This window comes from Anticarsia gemmatalis, chromosome 6, assembly GCF_050436995.1.
Source record: "Anticarsia gemmatalis isolate Benzon Research Colony breed Stoneville strain chromosome 6, ilAntGemm2 primary, whole genome shotgun sequence".
In the NCBI taxonomy this organism is placed as follows: domain Eukaryota; kingdom Metazoa; phylum Arthropoda; class Insecta; order Lepidoptera; family Erebidae; genus Anticarsia; species Anticarsia gemmatalis.
The window spans coordinates 8,460,934-8,483,242 of record NC_134750.1 but is presented as its reverse complement, the minus strand read 5'-3'; the positions used below and the strand labels follow the sequence as shown (position 1 = coordinate 8,483,242).

Below are 22,309 nucleotides of genomic sequence, written 5' to 3'. Positions count from 1 at the left end.
ACAATTTATGTTTATCGCATATTTCTACCTTATTGTGACTTAAAACAGATATCTTTGTGTCTATCGTAATGGCAGAAAAAGCAATAAGAGCTAGTAAAATTATAGCGCTGCTGGAAGAGGGGTGTAGCCAATGTTACGTCTCACAGCGGTTAAACGTGAGTCGTTCAACCGTACAAAGAACCTGGACTCGATACCAAGAGACAGGTTCCGTTCAGAGAAGGCAAGGTTCTGGGAGAAAACGTTGCACACAGCCGCGAGACGATCGCTTTTTAGTGACTCAGGCGCTGAGGAACCGCAAATGCGTTACATAGACCTCAAAAGAAACCTTGAAGAGGTACGAGGAGCACAAGTTAGCCTATGGACTGTGAGGAGAAGACTTTTAGCTGCTGATATACGTAGTCGACGACCAGCGCGGGCCCCCAAGTTACTCCGTGAGCACCGGATTGCGCGGTTGAGGTTCGCTAGAAATTGCCTATCTTGGACACCAGGTAACTGGAGTAGTGTACTCTTCTCCGATGAGGCTCGAATTTGTCTGCATGGTGAGGACCGACGTCGGCGAGTGTTACGAAGACCAGGGGAACGCTATGCCGATGTGTGTTTCGAAGAAATCACCCCTTATGGTGGAGGGTCCGTTATGTTTTGGGCGGGCGTAACTTCCAACTATCGTACCGAGATAGTATTCATAGAAAATGGCTCACTAAATGCGCATAGGTACATAACAGAAATCCTTTCTCAAAATGCACAACCCGCACTGACTGTAATTGGTGAAGATGCCATTTACATGGACGATAATGCTCGGGCCCACCGTTCTGGCGACGTAGATGCTTATATGCAAGAGGTCGGTATTCGTCGTTTGGATTGGCCAGCGCGGAGCCCCGACCTTAACCCCATTGAGCACGTTTGGGACCTCCTAAAAAGGCGAGTACGATCTGTTCAACTACCTCCACAAAACATCAGAGAGCTTAAACGTGTAATCTCGACTGAGTGGGAACACATTCCACAGGACACCATCAAAAGCCTGGTGGGAAGCATGCCAAGACGATTACATGCCGTAATCGCTGCAAGAGGAGGTCATACTCGTTATTAATTTTTATTTTTTAATGTCTCTTTTATTAAAATACCATAAAAATACTCGTAGTCTTAATTTCATTATACCCATAAAAATGTCCATTTTAACACGGCTCTCTGTTTACATTGACTAAAACACCGATACCAGGATAAAAGTGTTAAAAAACTAGATTCTCATTGATAATAAGAAATTTCTAGTCATCCAAGCTAATGACATACTAACAATATAATAATATTTACCCATAGAAAAGCTAAGGTAAAGTGTGTGTGTAAGGTGCCCGTTTTTTTTGCAAAGGAGTGTATATTAGTCACCATGTTACTACGAAATCTCCAATCATACATACTACAGAAACTACAACATCAGCCAATAGAGACGTGCACATTCTGCCACCTTTGTTGCCACCCAATATGCACAATGATCCGAAACCCTTCCTCAGAAACAATATGCCTCCTACTTCAGTGAACCCGGAATTACATGTTCCTCCAAGATTTATACCGCCACAGAATATGCCACCACCATATGCCAATAATAGAAATCCTCCAATTCCTTTGAACAAGCCAATACCTCCCCCAGCAAGATTCATGCCTCCTCCTCCGCCTTACGCTAGAAACTTAAATGTTCCTCAACAAGGACCATTAGGTCATCCACCAGGGCCTATGACGCCTCAGAGACCGTATAATCCTATAGTTCCTCCGAACAGACAAATACCACCAAGATTTATGCTACCTCAAAACGGGTATAATCACAATCCACCGTCTATGGAACGACCTAATAACGGGAACCGTCCCCCTGATTTCTTTAACCGACCACCTGTGAATAGAAACCAGAGAGCAATCGGTCTAACTACATCACGGCCAGAGCCTTCAACTACTCCAAAAACAAACAACTTCGATGACTCGAGCTATGATTCGTTTTTCCACATCCCTTCAAAAGACACTGAGGCACACAATCGAGCAGTGAGAGATGCCCAGAAACTCATCGAAGACAGCAAGCGAGCACATCTTGTTATGAATAGCGTACTCAAGAAAAACAACAAAGGGACCAATGCGTTTAATTTACCAAAATCATTAAAGTTTGGTAAATAAAAGTTGTTTAATTTTAGTAACCTTCTTATTAATTAATTCAATACCGCGTTACTTGGCGGAGTTTCATTATGAAATAACCTATGCAGATTTATTGCGAAATCATTTTGAGGCCAACATAAGAAACACTTTTCGTATGAAATATGGCTACTAATTTGACAGATATAGTTGGATTTGGTATTATAGAGGTATAATAGTAAATTGCATAATGTGGATGTGCTATAGGTATCAAGTAATAATTGGCTGCCTCTATGACGGTCGGCATCTGTAATAGGTATATGCAGAGGTCTGGAGGTCAAATCCCTGGTTGGGTCAAACAGTTGCTTTCGAGATATTTGTCATTGTAAATTTTCACTGTTTGCCCGGAGTTAGACAATTGAGGAAGAGACCTCCGCGACCTCGGAGACTTTGTGGTTGGGTATGCTTATATTGATGTGCTTATTTATAGTCAAGGAACTAGGGAACATAAATAATTAAGTCTATATATAACGGTTTTATTAACAATATAAATAGGTACTTACAAACTTATTTTTCTACAATTGAGCTGCGCTAATCTACTGCGAGCAGTCCAATGTGCTTAGTTCTTATTAGTCTATCATTTTATATTAGATTAATCATGTTTCATAGGGTACTAAACTATGCACCAGTACTCTTCTAGTCGTCGATTTTATTGACATACAATACTCAATTCAGTGAACCAATAGCCGAATATTCAAAAGCTTAACAAATCGTTCAACTCTTTGAATAAAGTCTATTTCAAGCAGAAAAATAGTTTTCAAATGTTTCATAAACGGAGAAGAAAACCAATACTGGTTATTGATAAACGCAGAAAAGTCGTCTTCAAATTATGTTTGTTTTTTAAATTAAGTATGATTTTAATGGCAATTTTAATTTGGAACAACATAATAATATATGTATCATATTTGCTACAAAGAAAACAAACAGTGACATGTTGACTCGCCGCCTACAAGCACCATTCTATTCATCATCGTAGGAATATTTGTTTCAGTCACGCGGAAAGATTACCTAACGTTGTAGACAACATCTTAGCCAGTTGCCGAGTATGAGAAATTTTGATTATTGCCAGATATTATTACCATAAATTCATGTATGTATTATATATTATTTTATTGTACCTATTTTGAATATTTAAATATCTAGCTTTCAAATATTCGACTAGTCTTGAATTTCATAAGTGATCACTATATTTTTATTTATTTATTTTTGTTTCGTCTCAATAGGACAAGCCTTTTTACCTTAATGATTTATATTCGTTTATTTATTTTTGTACAAACATTTTTAAAATTTGGTATTTTATTATTGTGTATTTGTTCATATTAAATTAATACATAAGTTTCAATTCCTGTCCAAAAGTTTGGCACGGTTATTGCTCGAACGCGTGCCTGAAATATAATTACATTAATAATTTTATTTACAGTGATTATACATATACATATTATATTGTATATTAAAGAAACTTAGATAAAGAGTATTTAAACAAATGTTTGTGTAACAAAATACGTAATTTGAGATTTTATAAATTGTAATTATAATATAGGAGTAGACATAAAAGCATATAAACACAAGAAGTGATAGACACTTAGACAGTGGGTAAATACTAAACAACTGGATTTATCAATCGTCCAGTCGGAGAACATAATGTTACGGGTCCTTAAAATTGAGCAATTATCGTCTTAAAGTAAATCGTTATGTTGTACTTATTATCATAAGGATAATTTTTCATTTTTCACATTGGGCTTGTAAATTTTCGTTATAATATTCGCTGAGTCTATTAACATAATCTCGTTCATTTCAAAGCCAACAATAAAAATTGTTTTATAAATACGTTACTGTATTTCATAGGTTTCGAATACTATATTTTTTCCTTATAAATAATAAAATCGATATTCGTTATTTTAAAGTACATGTTCTATTCTACGACAAATTATACATAGTGTACTTAGAAATAGAAGAGTTGAAGAATTTCTAGTCGATAGTTGCAGCATGATGAAGATAGACTTACACTACAGCTAGTGTCTATGAATCTCTTAAAATTACGTTTGACTTCGATGTCTACATAGCACTAATGTTGACGAGATTTATAAAATGACGATACGCAAGTCTGTTATGACACTTATCAGAATAAGCGAGGTGCTTTCGGCAGACTTTGTTGGTCTTGTAAAAATGAGATGAGCTTAGACAATGGTGCTACTACAATATATGTACGTTAATTCACTACATGACGTCATTGAACACAGACAAAGTTATCTTGGTGGTGTTTCGTTCGTTTACTTACACCTATTTGTAGATCCTATTACTATTTATTTAGATGATATAATGAAGTCGTTTTTGGTGTAAAATTACAATGCAAGTATAGCTAAGGGAAACAATTGCTACAGTTTATTGTCACATTAGACGTTGATATATTTTAAGAGCATCTGGTATACTCTTATGCTGTAAGTAATAAGTATAATGTTCATTATAAATTAAATACAAAACATGAGATATGGATATGTGCTAAAACTAATGTTGGGTGCAAGAGTAGATATCATGAAGAGATATGAAAGTACTTACACGACTAATCGTAAACTATAGTGGATAGATATATAGTCACGTGTCGTGGAATAGAACACGTTCCGGGCGGGACGGGTGTGCGTTGGGTCTTGTAATGCAACGGTCTTCACATGTTGTGCTCTCCCACTGTCTTTTGTTTAAGGAAATCTATAGGGAGATAAAAATAGAAAGAATACACGTAACAAAATAAAATGATTTCCTTAGACAAATGACAGTTTAAGACACCGTTGCGATTATTTATTGAGTAACCATTAATATTAGTCATACTCGCAAATATGACGTCAGAACTTCAAGAATTTCGGATCCATTAAAATTTCCTTATCAAATGACAGAATGTGAATTTGGCACTCAATTTGCAACAAAATGTCGTTGTAGAGAAATCTGACGTCATATTTGGGTACGTAGTTAGAGGTCACGATTACGAAGGCGGCGGACACCGCACGAGCGACGAGGTGGCGTACTGGTTGAAGTGCTTGTCGATGGGCACGCGGTCGTCATAGAGCGTCGGCGCCTGCAGGATGATGCCCGCGGTGCCCACCAACACCGCTAGCGTGAATATCCATAGGAACAACCGGTCCAGCACCATCGCTACATACTTCCAGTCCTCTTTTACCTGATAACCACAAGTCTCTAGTAAGTATATAAAATAGCTACTTTAGTACTGTACCTATTCCAAATGAAAAAAATAAGAGTCTCTTTTTGAGAGATCTTTCTGAGTGCGATCCTTAGTTTTCATCCTTAGTAGGGTGATAGAGAAATAACAGTAATAACCAGAAATATTTATCTGGATTTATTAAATGTAGAAAGAAGTGCTACGAAAAGCGTAGCATGCTACGAAATTTTCCGTATTCCACTTACTGTAGAAAAAAAATATTTTGAGCATATATACAATTAATTAAAGTATAAAGCATTTTAATCGAAAACGTATCGCTACGGAAGCATAAATATACATATATAATAAGTACTACTATTTGTAATTCAAATAAACTAGAAACACATTGCAAGACTATTTCTTATTACATCATAATACTCAAAGCTACGACAAGCTTATACCCGTCCCATATAAATGAAAAGCATTGCTTATATCGGCATATTTCCGATGAACATGCAAAATGTGAATGCAGTTGTGCTTGACCAGACCGACTAGATGTAACGGCACCCGGCCATGTTTGTAATAATATAAAATGTTATAGAGTCGTTAAGTTCACGATACACGCTCGTTTTATAGCGATGAATGGTTACTGTAAGAGGCAATTTTTATTTAGTACCCCTCAGCTAAACGAGACGAAGGAAAGCTCCACTTTGTTAAAGATCTGAAAATCCAGTTGGATTTTGTTTATAAATAACTTAAGCTGAAAGCTTTGTAAGTAATTTGAAGAAGTTTTAAGAACATTGGTATATTTTTCATAGCTTTCGAGTGTTATCAATTAACAATAGAAGATGATAGAACGATGGAAAACGATAAAGAGATAACAAACCTTAGTAGAATCTTCGAGCATTCTGGTATGCTCTGCTATAAAGCGCACGCAAAAACATGTCTTGTGTACTTCTGGTGGACAGGCCGAGTGGCTGAATCCCGGCGGAGGGTCTGGCACAGGGCTCAAGGTTTCTTCGTCAGCCGCCGGCCCCGCCAGACCACCCAGACCTGCCCCCCCGCCACCTTCACTCGACCCATGCACTAGGCAGCTGCCACCAAACCTATTGCTGTCACCCATACTACAAAAGCAAGAAAAAAATGTATACGTCAAAAAAAAAAATAGTTTCCTTTGCATTAGGTATACCTGTCATGTTGCATTAAAATCAATAATAGTTTACGAAGCAGTAGAATATCAGTGTCATATTGGTGGTCAAACTCAGCCTACTCAATTCTGTAATTACTTTTATTTTCAATTACAATTTGCAAAAATATTCAAGTAACATTTAAAACCAATGAATGGAGCTATATAATACGACACCCAGACATGACATAGAGCCATAGACACTAGCTAGACAGTTATCAACGTAAAGTTGATTTAATAAATTCATTGTGTTATCTAAATGTTACAACGTATAGTTAATAATCTAGTTAACCCTTTTAACTAAGCCTAACATACTGGTTTTAGGAGTAAGTTTACCACAATAATATTTTAACGAGTCTACCCTTTTGGGTTATTGCAGCTTAGAAATGAGTTAGAAGTTGTTAACAAACATTAGGCGTCCGCACCCAAAGATCAGCAATTCATCTAAACGAGAATGTTGTTTTGAGCCCTTTGACCGTTAACCCGGTTTTATAACAATTACTTTCTATTATAATAAATAAATTTCCATTAAAAATATATAATCTTTGATATTCTAATGTAAAATCCATAAATTAGGGCCATGTCTTTATTCTTGCTATCTGTATAAGATGATTAATTGTATAGTTGTATAAGTATAGAAATCTTACCCTGAATTAAGATAGGTGGTGTGTGTAAGGTCTTCTTTACTAGGTGTGCGTGTGAGTGGTCTGGGAGGCGGCGCTGCAGGCGGTGGCCAGGCGCCGGGAGCACAGCAGTCATCGTCGGCTGCTGCCAGCCGGTACGGGTAGAGCGGCCTCGCAGCACCCCCGCACCGCACCACCACGCCGCACGCCGTGTACCGCGACCTGTGGTACCCAACACTGTATAGGATTATTCACTACATATTTAAGTCGAATGGCCACTCATAGCAAAATGCCCCATCATCAGTGCTCGGTGATGAATATTGTGTTTCCACGCGAAGTTTCAACAGAGAGACAGATTTGCTTCTAGCATGAGCCGACATTTACATTAATAATATTGTATCGAATGTTTTATATTTGTTAGACCAATATTCCTATTACTTAAAAGTAAAGACACCAATTCATAAAACGGTTATCGCGTTATCGCACAACCTGAGGGAGAGCTCGAAAACAATGCTCGAACAGACATAAACATTGGTGGCTACGTAAAAGCTACATTCGTAGATAGATTTAGTACGATCCCAACTGATCCGACCATCTAATCTGCCCTAGTGATCCATTTACGTAATGTTCGGTAACTCGGCAACCGCACCGAGGCGGCGCGGCGGCGGCCCATTATACCACTTGTCTAGTTAATAGACATCCATTCGCTAAGTGAATTACGATACCGAGTGGCTATCCGCACGAATGATTTGCGAACCAGTTTATTGACAGAGCGATGATACTAAACAACACCTATTTAAGCATTCTATAGTGTAAGTTCGAGCGTCGTCGGTCCGAGTGGCCGATAGAAGCTTATCGAAGGGTTGTTTGCTCGACTAATATTATGGATATCTGTGTCGGTATTAGTCCCGAGCTTGAATTACAGAAACTCAGGGTTTCTCTTCTAACATCACGTTTGTATTTTCGCCAAGAAATAAACAGACATGTATTATTACTATAGTTCTAGACTGCTGACAACTACGTCAATGTGATGGACTAGAAAGTTTCTCTTGAAAAAATCATATACGAGGTAACAGATAACTATGCTGGCTGAATAATTAATTAAGCGCCAAAGATATACCTTACATTTTCAATAGGAACGTCCTTATTTCTTCGAAAACCCAAGCCAAGTCAAGGGATAGGTTGATAAATCTACACATTTCTTTCGTAGAAGTAGATTGTAAGTATGAAGTAGTCTAGAAATATCACAAGTAGGTTTGTTAATTTATGAAAATGTAACGATGTAATAAGTACTACGTTAAGATTTGTGTCCACATTTTGTAAGATAAATCACAGCGTTGTACAAAAGCTTTAACCGTAAAATTAAAAATATCAACCTTGGAATCTCGCAGAGATACCTCAAAGAGATGCTAATTCATAAAATAGGCTCGTAACAAGGCGGGTTGCCGCTTGTATCATGCTTTCAAAAATCTCGAGCTACGCAATCTTTTCGTTTCGTTCCATCACTTCCACTCTCAGCTTAATATTAAACTTGAGTAAAAGCGAGAAGTGAACCGGCTTCCCGGCGAGTCTTTTTAAACTTATAATTAATTTAGAGTTGTTACTGATCCGCGGTCGGATTTATGAGTCGACCGGCGACTCCACCACACGTTAAGTTGATGAAACGATTTAAGCCACGACGAGTCAAAGTTGAGTTGTTCTGACTGAAACAAAGTTTAAAAATATATGGTTGTACTAAGTCTCACCTCGTTGTGTCGAACTTATATTGCGGTCGCTTCATGAAGAGCAACCGTGGCAGGATGTGTATGAAAACTCGCTTCACCCAGGGGGCCATCCGGTGTGTCTGCGGCGAACGGAAGTGGACGTTTAGGACCACTACCGTCACACATATACTACGAACAATAAAATATTATTATTTAAAGGAAACATAAAAACGGTTATTTACCTCATAGTGACGTGAATATCATACCTGTGTATTAATTATATTCCGGAGTATTGGTTTACTTAGCAAATACAATCATTAAGATATTATCAATGTACACAACTATTGGTACGATAAACGATCTCTTAATCCCCGCGAGTATAAATAGAAAACTTCACAAAACAAACAGCAGGATGGAAATCTGTGTGCAAACAGTGGGAGTTTACAGTATTTATCTTTCTCCGTTTTTGTTTATAGACTTGTGTTGAAAACAAACCATAACTTTGATTTATAATGTTCATAGCTTATTAATTTCAAGCAATCGCAAATACTGATCTTGAATATTAACTAAACGTAGTTAACTAATTAAAGAGATACACAGAATTTCATAGATACCTATAGGTACTCTTAGCTTGATCTGTGTTAGTGCGTTCATAATAATTTCATCAAATCAATAAATAATCTCATTAACAATAAATATTTACGTGTGATAGGCAGGCTGTTACTTATAAAGGACGAGGGCATTCTGTACAGGATATCATATTACATGTTAGCCAAACAAAAGATATAGTGGAAAAGTATTTTTCCAATTACCTATCTCAAACTTGGCAGAGTGCTAAAAATTTAATTTTCTTGAAGCTAGAGCATGCAATCAAATATCTTGTTTGGAAACCAGCTTTTAATTTATATGGTAATGTGGTGGGTGGGACGCCCCAACTGAGCCATATTTAAATAAATTACTTTTATCCATAAAATATTCATATAAAGCTTTGACTTTCTCTTAAATTGAACCAAAATAGAAATAATATTAATGGAAAATAATTGGTGAAGCGTTCTTAGGCATCCAGGTTACATTTTTGCTGTAAAAAATGAGGTTCTAGTAATAACGATTTCGTCTTTAGAGTAAGATGAGGGTTGCTTATAAGCCTAAGCATAAGTGCGAAATTATTATGAAAATAAGCAAGAAGACCAATAATGAATCAATGGCCAGTTCAGCCACAGTGAAAAAGCATGATAGATCGTATTTCTTTTTTATTATCTGCTCAATAAACTATACAGTGAGGCCACCGGCAATACGAAAATATAGGCGAGTACACAACTTGAATAGTCTTTAGGAATAGCTTCAGAATTCCGGCTACTATTTAAGAGCTCTTGACAGTTTTGAGAGCTGAGGAGAAGCACAGATGCAATCAACTCTAGCTGCCAATGATTAAATGTGCAACTCCATCGGGAAATTAAAAAGTGCATAAGTTAGAAATAAGCATTATTCCTACTCTTAGAATATGTAAGATAATAAAACGAAACAAACCGGAGAGTGACCTACATAGTGTAAGGTACCGTGCCATTTGGTTTTAATGCTGTTCAAAACTTTACTTAGAATTAGCTTCCCGATATTATAAAAATATATGGCTCGTAAAATTTATTACACTAAGTTTACCTCCGCGATTTTTCGGGGGATACATTTTATTCACTTCGTAGCGGTATGTAGGGGCGCGGCGTTAGGAATTGTTATGTCAATCATTGCCAATCTATACGTGTTTGGGAACGAGAACATGTTTTGACGTTTAATCAAAAATGTTTTCATATTTTTCTCGGCCTCTTTTTAATATTTTCATACGAAACCCCACGAAACTTAACTAATCTTCCATGTTGAAGAAAATATATAATTTGTAAAAAAATGTATTCTAAGTATAATATCTCTACTCTAGATTCTAAATCTAAATCGAAGATATCTAAAAGGGCGAATATTGGTTTTTTACGGAGAATCTGCCACCTAACCTTCCCAATTCGAAGGGATAACGACGTTACAAGATTAAGTTTGCCTCCCCAACTTAGAAATATGATCTATGTAGTACGTTGTTGATGTGATTTTGAGATGCCACTGCGCTTCAGTAACTCATGGCTGGCTTCAGAATGCTCTCTCACCAAAAGCCATGTAGACAATTTGTGTAAAATTCAGTCGAACATACTAAAGAATTTGCACACATGGTAATAAACGGTAAACAATGAATACACATTGTCGGGTACCGCTCGGCGAGTCAATTTAACAATACTCAAAACGGTTTTTAAGGGTCCTCATTCACATAAAATAAAACAACTGTGTCCAGTGGGTATACCTGTTAATGAGCAATAAGCTAAAACGTACACACAAATACCTGTCGTCCTCTCGTACACGGCGAGGATCAAAAGGGCCCTGATGGAAATTGAATTATATACTTCAATTTGCGGCATTACTTCCGCCAAATAAACTGGAGCCAACCTTTCTATCCCTTGATGTTTGTACACCAAAGAAAATAGAAATCAACTTATTAGCAGTTCATACAGCATATATAATTCCAAGGCAACATTAATTCCTACTTATTTTTTTATTGTTAAATATTACAATGAAAATAAACGAGGACGGTATTTTCATAAATATACCTTATTGCAAAAATGATGAGGTTCAATTATTCAAAGATAAATTACTTCCACCTTGACATCTAACACAAAAATGCTATTATTTGCTAACATCTAAATAAATGGAGATGATAATTCAATGCCTATAATAAAGTATAATTAACTGAAATTGCTAAAGAATTTTCAACTTATGAGTCTAATGTGCATATTTGATTTAATAATGTTCTTACTATATGCGGTTATAATATAAGGAAATATACGAAACAATGTTTATAAATTAATAAATAATTAATTACTAATTAACCCTCAGTTTCCGAGGTACATTTAGCGGTAGTTTATGTATTCAATAGCGTTTAAAGTCATATAATAAATAGTTTGAATAAATAAACTACCGCTAAATGTGCCTCAGAAACCGGGTATCAATGATATAAAAACGATAATCTTCACATATGTGTCCTACAGTAAAATTAAAAGAACTACGTAAAAAACAATGTTCCGCTTTATGGCCAGATTCCCAAGAGAAACATTATAAGTTAGCTTGTAAGTTGAACCGGTTGTACAAGAAAGAGTAGTGTATATTACCTTATTGACACGAGGATCATGGCGAATATGAGGTACTTCCCCAGCAGCGGCACCACCAGTGATGTCGGAGGTATAATCTCTACCACCAGCAAGAAGAACACGTGGAGACTAATTAGGATCGATATTGATAACGTCACCTGGTAACAATACAATGATTCATTATAAAAGAATTCCCTCAAAAAAAGAACGTATAAAAATATGGGTGTAATAATTTTCCGGCAAATGGGATTCTTCGCCCCACCTCCAGATCGTAATTTCAGATTATAGGCAAACGCAAAATTTTAATACGGACTTTTTGGAAACCCAGTGAATTTAATACCACTACGTAAATATACTGACAAAAAATACGTATACTACTGGTTTTAATTTATTTTCCTAGAATAATGATTAGAAATACATATTTGATAAAACAACCATTTCTGACATTAAATGAAATTGAGTCGTATTTACTGAAAGTGTTATCTCACAGAACTAATAGACTAACATTTGTTCGAGCAGTTTCAACATAATAGTCAAAGTTAAGCAGTGGATCTAAGTTTGTTATGACTGCTGGTAACTCGATTCAAATTATAAAATATTACAATTTACATAAAACGATTCCCAAATATACGTAAAGTTACGTAAACATCGACCTTTTTTTACAATAGTATTCTTAATACACCATATTTTACCAATTTGAATTATTTAGTCAGCTTATAGTTACATCGGTAACTAGGCACATATAGTTATCCTACACGTAATAATAAAAAAGCTTTAGCCTGCGGCTACGTTTGCGCGAAATATATTTTCAAAAAATACTCTATCTTTCTCGGATATAATCCTGACAAAATATCATCTATTCTAATCCGATTCCGCAGTTTAACCGTGAAATGTAACAGGCAGACTGAGTTACGTGCTTTCCTATTTTATAAACGTTAGTAAAGAGGTCCAAATTGAACACTAAAGAAAAAAAATATTAATGAACTCTAAAGTTTGAGGAATTCCTATTAAACTTGTTACCAAACGCAGAAGATTTTGGCACCCGACGGGAAAAATACTTTTTGAGTTATTATTCATTTTTCTACTTCTCCGTTACGTAGCAATTACTCACTGCCTAACTTAAAGGAACTGAATAATTAAGACACTCAATATCAGCCAAAATGTGTAGTATAGATACTTAAATCATCTTTAACATTATATAAAACATCTGACTTAGCTTACTATAAATGAATAAAGGCTACTTATTGAATATAGTTTATCTGTCTGATTAAAACGATGCAACATATTTTACGGAAGCCGCTTGAAAAATATGAGTATTAAAGTGATGGCAGTAAAGTATACTACTGGCGGAAAATATACCAACACGTAATGGTCAATAATATATTTAAGAACGACGGTATGCAATAAAAGTAGGATCAGGATAAATTCTAAGAATATTTTCTTAGTTAATCTTCAAAATTCCAAACTGGAAAGGTCAAATAAGAAGATATATTTTCCACGCCATTCTTTAACGGGGATAATAACATTTTTCGCTGTGAAAATCTTATTTCAAGATCCGTTTTTTCGGGTGATTCATGAATATTTTCTTAGTTGTGTAAAAACTGTAAATTCGTATTATTGTATACATATATTCTCGTTTAGATAAATCTAATATAAAAGCAATTCGTAAATAGGTATATTTTGAATATAATTAAACGATGGCCTTTATTTATTCAAAATCAAATAGCGTCAATGTGTGAAAATTATCATCAAATGAGTTTAGCTAGTTAATAGTATATTGATGTTGCTGTTTTAGTAATGTCGCAATAATATTAACAGTACGGTAATTGTCGAGTTACATTGACTAATAGCGTAGGAAGGTTTCCTATCATTGGTATTCAAAGTGCGCAAGGTAAAGCCAATAATGTGAGAGTAATTTTTCAAGAGAGTGCTAAACGACGTCGTTTTTGCAATGATATTCAAGTTACCTAGCCTCATCGATTTATCATGTCGTTTATTAAACCTTGAAACTTTGTTACTTTATGTTTTAACATCTTATTATACGAACAATTTTTAAATATTTTAACCAATATTTTAATTTATATCTTACATACCTACATGTTCAAATCCATACTAATATTATAAAGCTGAAGAGTTTGTTTGTTTAAACGCGCTAATCTCAGGAACTACTGGTCTGATTTGAAAAATTCTTTCAGGGTTAGAGAGCTCATTTATCGAGGAAGGTTATAGCTTATATATCATCACGCTACGACCAATAGGAGCAGAGTACGAGCAAAAAATGTTATAAAAACGGGGAAAATTAAACGCATTCTCTCTTAAGTTGCAAGCGAAGTTGCGCGGGTCAGCTATCACCTATATAACTTAAAAAAACATATGACCCCTGTTGCTTTCCCAGTAATCGCAAAATAAAAAAAAGCAGATCGTGTTGCGGTCCAATGCAAATAGCCAATAGTATTGGTTAACTGTCGACAGACAGGCAACCTCTGTTCTTTTAAATAATTAATGCAATTGTTTTGTCTAACTATTCCTCCTCCCTCCGATTTTAAGTTAAATTTGTTTTTTAAATCAAGAGTAAATTCTATATGTCCTGATTGACCCATATTTGACATATCGATAAACATTATGCGTATGTTCCCTTGTGAAAACTATGTTTCATAGTTTATGTGTTGCATTATATAATTGCTGTAAAGCCAGCTTAATCGGATTAATGTAACCACGGGATAAACTAACGGCTTAGTATAAATGTTCTGTACTGTGTATTAAATCATAGGGATATATAAAATCATATAAAATATTATGCATTGTTTTGTAAGCGGTATAACAGGCGAATAATAATTATATTTACGAGTATATACTCGTATTCAGACGGCAGCGCAACGTAATCGGGAATTCCATCGTGGTAATATTATAAAATAATTCAGTTTGCCTTCATGACTTAGTTACACTAAGTATTGATGACAGTAAAATTAGCAAGATGGTAGGTAGTAAGTAGTCTGGTATGGGGCAACCTTTTTTATGAATAGAAACTTGAGCCACCATGTAGTAAGTATCACGACTATAACCCTACATTTACATACGTGCAAATATCGTAATTATATAATTCATCATTTATCAGCACTTAATCCTATTCTACCAAGAGTTACGACTACGTATATACCTCCTGTCGCCTGCCTCACTCAGTCGGCAGAGCTATAGGATCCTAAAACAACATAGGTTCATTATTGTTTCATAGATGAGTCCTATTATAATCCCCTAGTCGTCGCTTAATGCATTGTGTTTTACTCGTAGCTGACGTGACACAGATTTCCATATAGTATTATGTCTTTCATTTCCGCAAAGCCTCCGCTATGGGACTGAGCCACCCTTGTAACAGAGAATATTGCCTTAAGGCTTTAATTACTCAGCGGTTCGTGATCGCAGCGAAATGTCATTAGTTCACAGGTAGAATCTGTGCCATTCTTAATAAATACCCAACTGACCCCTAGTCCAATCCAGAGACGCAATGTTGTGACACCGCCACCGCCGCGGCGCCACAAAATGTATTATGGATAGGCAATTTTAAAACAAATAAAATAAGTTTCCAAAGTTGAAGTAATCATAAGGAAAAAGTTATAAAACAGCACATTGGGTAATCGTATTTGAATAATTTTTAACCTCAGCGGTTGTAACAATATTCACTGAGAAAGTTTACGGGACCACCCGAAGTTTGGACAAAATGCGGGAAATTTTTGTTAATTTGTTTAAAAGTTCGTTACATTTCGCTTGGAAATTTTATTCATATAGATTAGATTAAATAAAAAAGTTACTGGAGTTGTCAAGACAATAACATTTGTTTTTATAAGCGTTGCATTTTTTATGATTCTTACTTTAAATTTAAAATCTTAAAGTATGGTATGTAAAAAAGAAAAATTTAAGAGCATTTTTCAAGATAAGATAGTAAAATACAAATAACAAAAAAGCTGTAAATAATCAAGTTAATATCTAAAACATAGTTTTTTATACTTTGTTTCTACGACGAAATAATCCTCAATTGATTAAATTAACAATTTTTGTATTGCTTCAAAGTAAACATATATAAAACCGTCATTTTTTCATTGAAACATAAGTATATAACACAGCAGTTAAGAACCTTACGGTCAGTCCGAGTCAGACGGGGATGCTAAGATCTTCTACACATAACGGATTACGTTTACCTACTGCCGAAGCTACACAATAACCATTCTGCAACCGAAGGATTAACCCTTTCTCCCATCTTGTGGTGAGCGAAACATGACGATACCTAGTCCAATATCTACGAGTAGCGTCTAAGCTGACGATCAATGCGTTATGAACTCGAATCCGTTGCATTGTTGACGTGAGCTCTTGTGCAGTGGATTAGATAAAGCATTTCGCCTACTTGGCGTGGCTTGTATTCTAATAACACGAAATAATTAGATTCAATCCAAAGCCTATGTTTCACGTGACGCTTGAATACAGCACAAATATTGTAACATTTGTAACTCAATTAATTTTAACCCAATTGCCGATGTTACATTGTGGGAAATTTCGCGGATATACATCGACTTCGGGCTGAAGTGATGAACAAGACGTCCCGAATTAGTTTTTGAGAATGTAATTTTATCATAAAAGATACTTTAGTAATGACTACAGTAGGTAAATTTACTGTGAAAGGAAATAAAAATCTTATAATAAAGTATCTCAAGATTACCTTTTCTCCACTGTCTGAGGGCAAGTAAAACGTGAGAACAGTGAGGAAGGAGATGCCCATGCAGGGTATGATGATGTTCACGGTGTAGAACAATGTTTTCCGCCGCATCGTGATGTTGAATGTGATGTCCAAGTATGGCTCGTCACAGCATGTGTAGAATTTTTCGTTCCTGTGTCAAAAAAATAATATTTAATTTATTGTAACTCTTCTACAACTGGGTGTATCGTAAGAATTGTAACGGTTCGACAGACAAACACACCCACTTCTTTTTGACAATTAGTTATAATAATTGTTATATTGATTACATTATTCTTTCTTTATGAAATAAACGTTTTGCCCTCTAATTGCTTGTGTACTCTAACTTTAATACAAATGACAGTTTATTTAGTTTAATTGTAACATTCTCATTGTGCCACAGATTTAATTAGTTTAATAACATTCTGAATATTGTAACTGAATACTTCTCAAAGCGATATTGTACTTTCAAATCATAAATATTTATGGATAAGACTGAGTTTCGATGATAAAATATCTCAAAGTAAGTGAGCAGCTGCAGAATCCGTTTGAAAGGTTTGAAACGAAGTTAAAATGTTAAACATCAATAACGACACTTCCGGCTTTCAGTTACAGCTGAACTTTTACAAAACGACAAGTGATTCTCATCTTTAACGATCGCTTATAGACGAGTTGTAACTTTCAAGTTGTTAGACCGAGAACGAAACTTGAATACTCAGTTTTAAATATAAGTTTATAAATCTGCAAGTACGACACAAAAAACTTACACATGAAACTGTCTGCAACTACATTATTTCGTTTTTTAATCAATAAATATTTCCCCATACACGTGTTACATCACATAAAAAATCTAATTATTACTCTCTCAAAGTAAGCTTAAAGAAAATGTGGAAAAATAAAGTTATATAATGTGTTTATAAACGGAGTTAATAAGTTAAATATTTACACAAATGTTCTGTCTATCCCCGGCCAGGTTCGATCCCTTAGGTCGTTTGTACGGATTTCCCGGAAAAAGATATACCTAATGGTTCTATTCGCATCCGGAAATCCCCCGCCAATTAAATGTACCAAATACCTATTAAACAAAAGTTATTCCGGAACGGTGTTATAAAGCAAACCGTTATAAATTTTGTTAAACAATATTTTATGAGCTCCTCATATAAGAAATGTGTGTTGAGGCAATTTCGTAGAGTACCTCATAAAAGCTTTGGAGGAATATGAAAATGGTATTTATATCGTTTCTAGAGAAATCATTTTATATGGAAAAGCGCAGTTTGTCCCGACCGTCTGGCCATTCGTCAGTCAAACGAAGGGTTACGTCCTCTACCTACTTACAGCATGTATAGATATTACATCTTTTACGTATATAAAATACAACAGTTTTACTGTATGATGTAAGAATTGTATAAAAATAAAATAAAATTTTGAAGTAAATGTGCGTATCGCATTACGGCAGCTCCCAGTAAATTTTATTTTACTATAGAAATATATTTCAAGCTGAAATGTCTGGACTGACATTTATTTAATCATGCCATAACACTTTGCCTGTTCCTTCAGTAAACGTTTAGACGTTCTGAAATACTCTACAATTTTATTCTTTTGGTGTCTGGTTGAGGTGAAAATATAAACTTAATTCAAAGCAAGCAAAAATTAGTAGGCCGCTAGCGGCGTAACGACGACAACTGTAATATAAAAGGCATTACAAAACACTGTTCTGAGTAGATTTTCCGGTGTTGTTCTAAACTAAGGACCCTCTGCTAAGGTCAACCATTGTCACAATGCTCTACTGTTAGAAAATGAACATTCGGTTCAGCAATGTATCATAATGAGTAAGTCTTGTTTATAAACTAAATGTCTATGTGCCTTATTATGTAATTTTATGATACATTTTTTGCGCGAAAGGAAGGGCCGTTATACCTACTCAGGATATATTTCTTAAGGTGAGATTAGATTTTTTCACGGATACTGAGTCCACTTAAAAATGCGAAAACGTGACTTATCGTGACTCCTAGCCATTATAACAACGCACTGTCGTAAAGGGGTTGAAATCGCGATGTGTGTGAAGCGTAACTTTGGTAGCAAGCGTAGCTTAACGTGGCGAAGCGGATACACGTCGTAAAAGTGATGTCGAGGTAAGTGATGTCGGCTTAATAATGACACTCGTGAGTTCGAGAGGCTTGGATAACGGCCCACTAGCGCCCGGCAAGGAGGCTGAGGACAAACGACCGGTGAACATCAACTCCAATTAACTTTTGTTTACCGCCACCAGGCAGGACGCATTCACTCGTTCATCGTTGTCTTGTTCTGGGCCAAATCATTATTATAATTGGCTGTTTACAACTCATTGATTGAGCCCGTGAGCAGATTGGGAAGAAATCAATAACGGACAGAATTTGTTTTTTTTTCAATCGGCAAGACAAGACCCCACCTCTCTTTTGTTTAATGTGAAATTAGCATCTTAGTCACCTATTTCTGTAACCCGTCGACGCTAGTATTTCCTGAAGACTTTTAAATCTATCTATCTAAACCACATTGACATTCGAGAATTTTCGGATACAGAGTGGTATGAGAAAAATAATCTTAAATCAATAATTGTGTTTGATTTAAGTACATGAATATAGATTACCCACTTTAAAAGGCAACGATATAAAATATAAATAAACGCGGGACGCTACGTTCACGGGACCGCGTTCATTTTATTCATTGTTCAACGATCCATTCCGAAATACGTAAAACGCGGTCACACTATTCAGCTTTATCTTCCCCAAACACACACCATAGTTTTAAAATATTTAAGTGAATGCGAGAGAGCATCGTTTAACTCATCTATCATGCCGGGGATCCGTTGTTATTTCATACTGCGAACTACAAACGAATGTTGGAAGTCAATTTTTAATGTGCATTGGTTTTGTAGATAACGTACCTATATATTTTTGTGCAAATCACACATTACCATTTTGATGGATATATTATCTAATTATTATAATATGTCACATTGAACCAAACGAACTATTCTCTGTAATTACAGTAAAGTAACAGTAAACTTTAAAAAAATATGTATACTACATACCTGACCGCGGGGACCTCTAAGATGTCCCACTCGACTGACATGTAGAACTCGGAGAGGTCGACGCCCACCGACACCACGTTGCTGCCGGCCTGCTCGTCCATGTGCCTCAGGTCCACCTGTGTGCATACCAACTCAGAAAACTATTTACTCGCTCTATACATATCAATACATCTCATATTCATAACACATAAGGCACCGGAGTCAGAACTATTACATCATCGAGAGTATACGTTTTACATGTGGAGAATCAAATAAATTAGAATTTCAAATATGAGCAATGCATGAGATGAGTGTTTTGATTGCATTAATAAACGTCTCGTGTACGCTTTGAAACGGGGTTTACATTTAAGCATATTGGATCTGAGGCTGGCGCTCGCTCGGCGCGCCCGAGGCATCTCAAAAGAAAAAGTAATGATCTAACGAGTCTCATTTAAATCAGAAGATGATTCTTGTGCTTTCATTTTAACTTTAGTGCATTTGTATGATATTCTCAGACGTATATTACTTATCTGGCTTTAAGCTTGATTCCGAGTTGATGTATCTGGAACAAATCTCATAATTCTCAATTCACACAATAAAATTAGATACTCCGGTGCCAGTTAATTATGTAAAAATATATTTCACTAAATGCTGAAATCTTTTACATCAGATGGTTTGGTAATTCTTAAACTTATAATTAATAATCACTATTCAAATACACATCGATAACTTTAAAAGACACATAATAAAGTTTAACACAGTTTGCTATTATTGGTTTATTCTTATGATATGCTTTTATAATGATGCAGATTAACTCTACTAGTTATTACCTCTTATAGAGTGAAAAGTAACTTCTTCATTTATACAGACTATAAAATAAAAGATTAATAAAATGAATGTTCAGTAAGTGAGCGGGGCGTTTCAGCCGGATGTTACTTTTTACTCTGTTATAGGTTTGTGATTAGTTATTATTTCTAGTTATTTCGTTTAATATCCTATTTAGTCATATTATTAATTTTGATACATGCACCCTGTCACACAATGTGTTGATAAATCTAGATCAAATCGTCCCATGACATCTGGTCAACGCAGACATTAAGTATCTAATTCACTAACCCGAACTCTCTAAGTGAGCTGTAATATCCAAGCTGGTCTTCGCATTAGATGCCTCTAAAACAGTACCACAGAGTGTGCCAAGTGGGATGTACCTGAGTACAAACTGAGATCAAAACCTTTAAACGACAACCGACACATTTATCTTCAATGTAGACATGTCACAACAATATTTCGATTCATGCGAAGAAATAACAACGCGAAAACACAGATAACACCGAATGACGAGTGATTGTGGAGCTTTCGACAAGAGTAAATAGGATGAGGACGACCTCCTTCACCTGGTTCCTTAACGTGATCGTTTTGAATTAGCGCGCTATTTCGCGTCAGTCGATCGTTTCGTGGAAGTAGCACACTTAATTCTCAACGACTCGTCAAAAAATCTGATAAGGAAGTCGAAAGCGCCGGCTCCGCCGCGCGTGTGTGTGTCGCGCGGACGCAGCGTCTCTCCGTACACGCGCCCCATACCAACCCACACTAGACGCTTGCTTGACACGAGTACACGAGGTGACAACTACACGTGTTCAATAAATCAGATAATGTTGGTATGAGGCGCGTGCTTCGTACGAGTGTATAGCATGCAACGACCGCCTCGTCGACAGCACCGGTAACCTCGATACTTCGAAGAGACGGTTAAGACTACTTTAACATTTAGATTTCTGTGCATATGGACTCCGTGTTCAGAATTTGGGGAGTGGTCTTGTCTTTCTTTGAAATGACAAACATGCAATGGACTGCCAGCGACACCACACCATTACAGCCAGTATGAGTCGCTAATAGGGAAAGGTATAAAATATGCAACATGATGACTATTTATGCTCGATAGTGTTAAGAGCAACAAGTGTGAATTTTATCTTTGACTGGTCTCACGTGCTGTGCTGAACCTGTTCGCGTGTAGGTATCGTGTGAAGCTGTGTTCAGAGCCGCGACCGCGAGCACCGTCTGCGGCGAGCGACCGCCGTGATCGGGAATGCAAGTGATCGGAGTCAAGCTAGAGTCATGCGGTGAGTGGAGTGTACACTGACGGGGGAACATGCAGCAAGCTCGTGTGGGTGTGTCGTAGTGTGTGTGTGGCGCGAGCGGAGCCAGCTATGGAGGGGTGTGACAGCTCCGAGTGTCGCCGCTCCGCGCACCGATGCAATTGTTAGCTTAGCGGATCTCTAGTTCTTTAGTTACCTTTGCACTCGCGGCTTATCGTTTAGCACGGAAAGGCTCAATCGGAGCAGGACGTGTGGGATAGGAACGGATCGAGTGAAGTTATTGCATCCCATATCACCTGGCTGTTAAAATTTTATACCTTTCCGTGACGAGCGAGGAAGGCCGAACGAACTAAGTGGACCGGCCGAGGAAATTCTGGAGCATTCGTGATCACGCACGTCGACATACCGCTACTCCACATACTTTAAGTCTCCATCACAA

The 22,309-nt window shown here is 36.4% G+C and overlaps 1 protein-coding gene across 4 annotated transcripts in view; it reads right to left on the bottom strand.

The window, feature by feature from the left end:
• Positions 1-2,629: 2,629 nt before the first annotated feature.
• The window catches only part of nAChRalpha4 (nicotinic acetylcholine receptor alpha4), a 33,522-nt gene continuing 13,842 nt past the window's right edge, over positions 2,630-22,309 (bottom strand). For 2 of the 4 annotated variants that reach the window (XM_076115635.1, XM_076115636.1), the window contains exons 4-10: positions 19,799-19,914; positions 16,714-16,882; positions 12,027-12,163; positions 8,872-9,018; positions 7,151-7,363; positions 6,204-6,441; positions 2,630-5,338 (exon numbers count right to left, since the gene is read on the bottom strand). In XM_076115635.1, the coding sequence (XP_075971750.1) occupies positions 5,144-5,338; positions 6,204-6,441; positions 7,151-7,363; positions 8,872-9,018; positions 12,027-12,163; positions 16,714-16,882; positions 19,799-19,914 (1,215 nt within the window). In that variant the 3' untranslated portion in view covers positions 2,630-5,143. The remainder of the gene's footprint in view (positions 5,339-6,203; positions 6,442-7,150; positions 7,364-8,871; positions 9,019-12,026; positions 12,164-16,713; positions 16,883-19,798; positions 19,915-22,309) is intronic. The other 2 variants (XM_076115637.1, XM_076115638.1) reach the window with 1 other exon arrangement.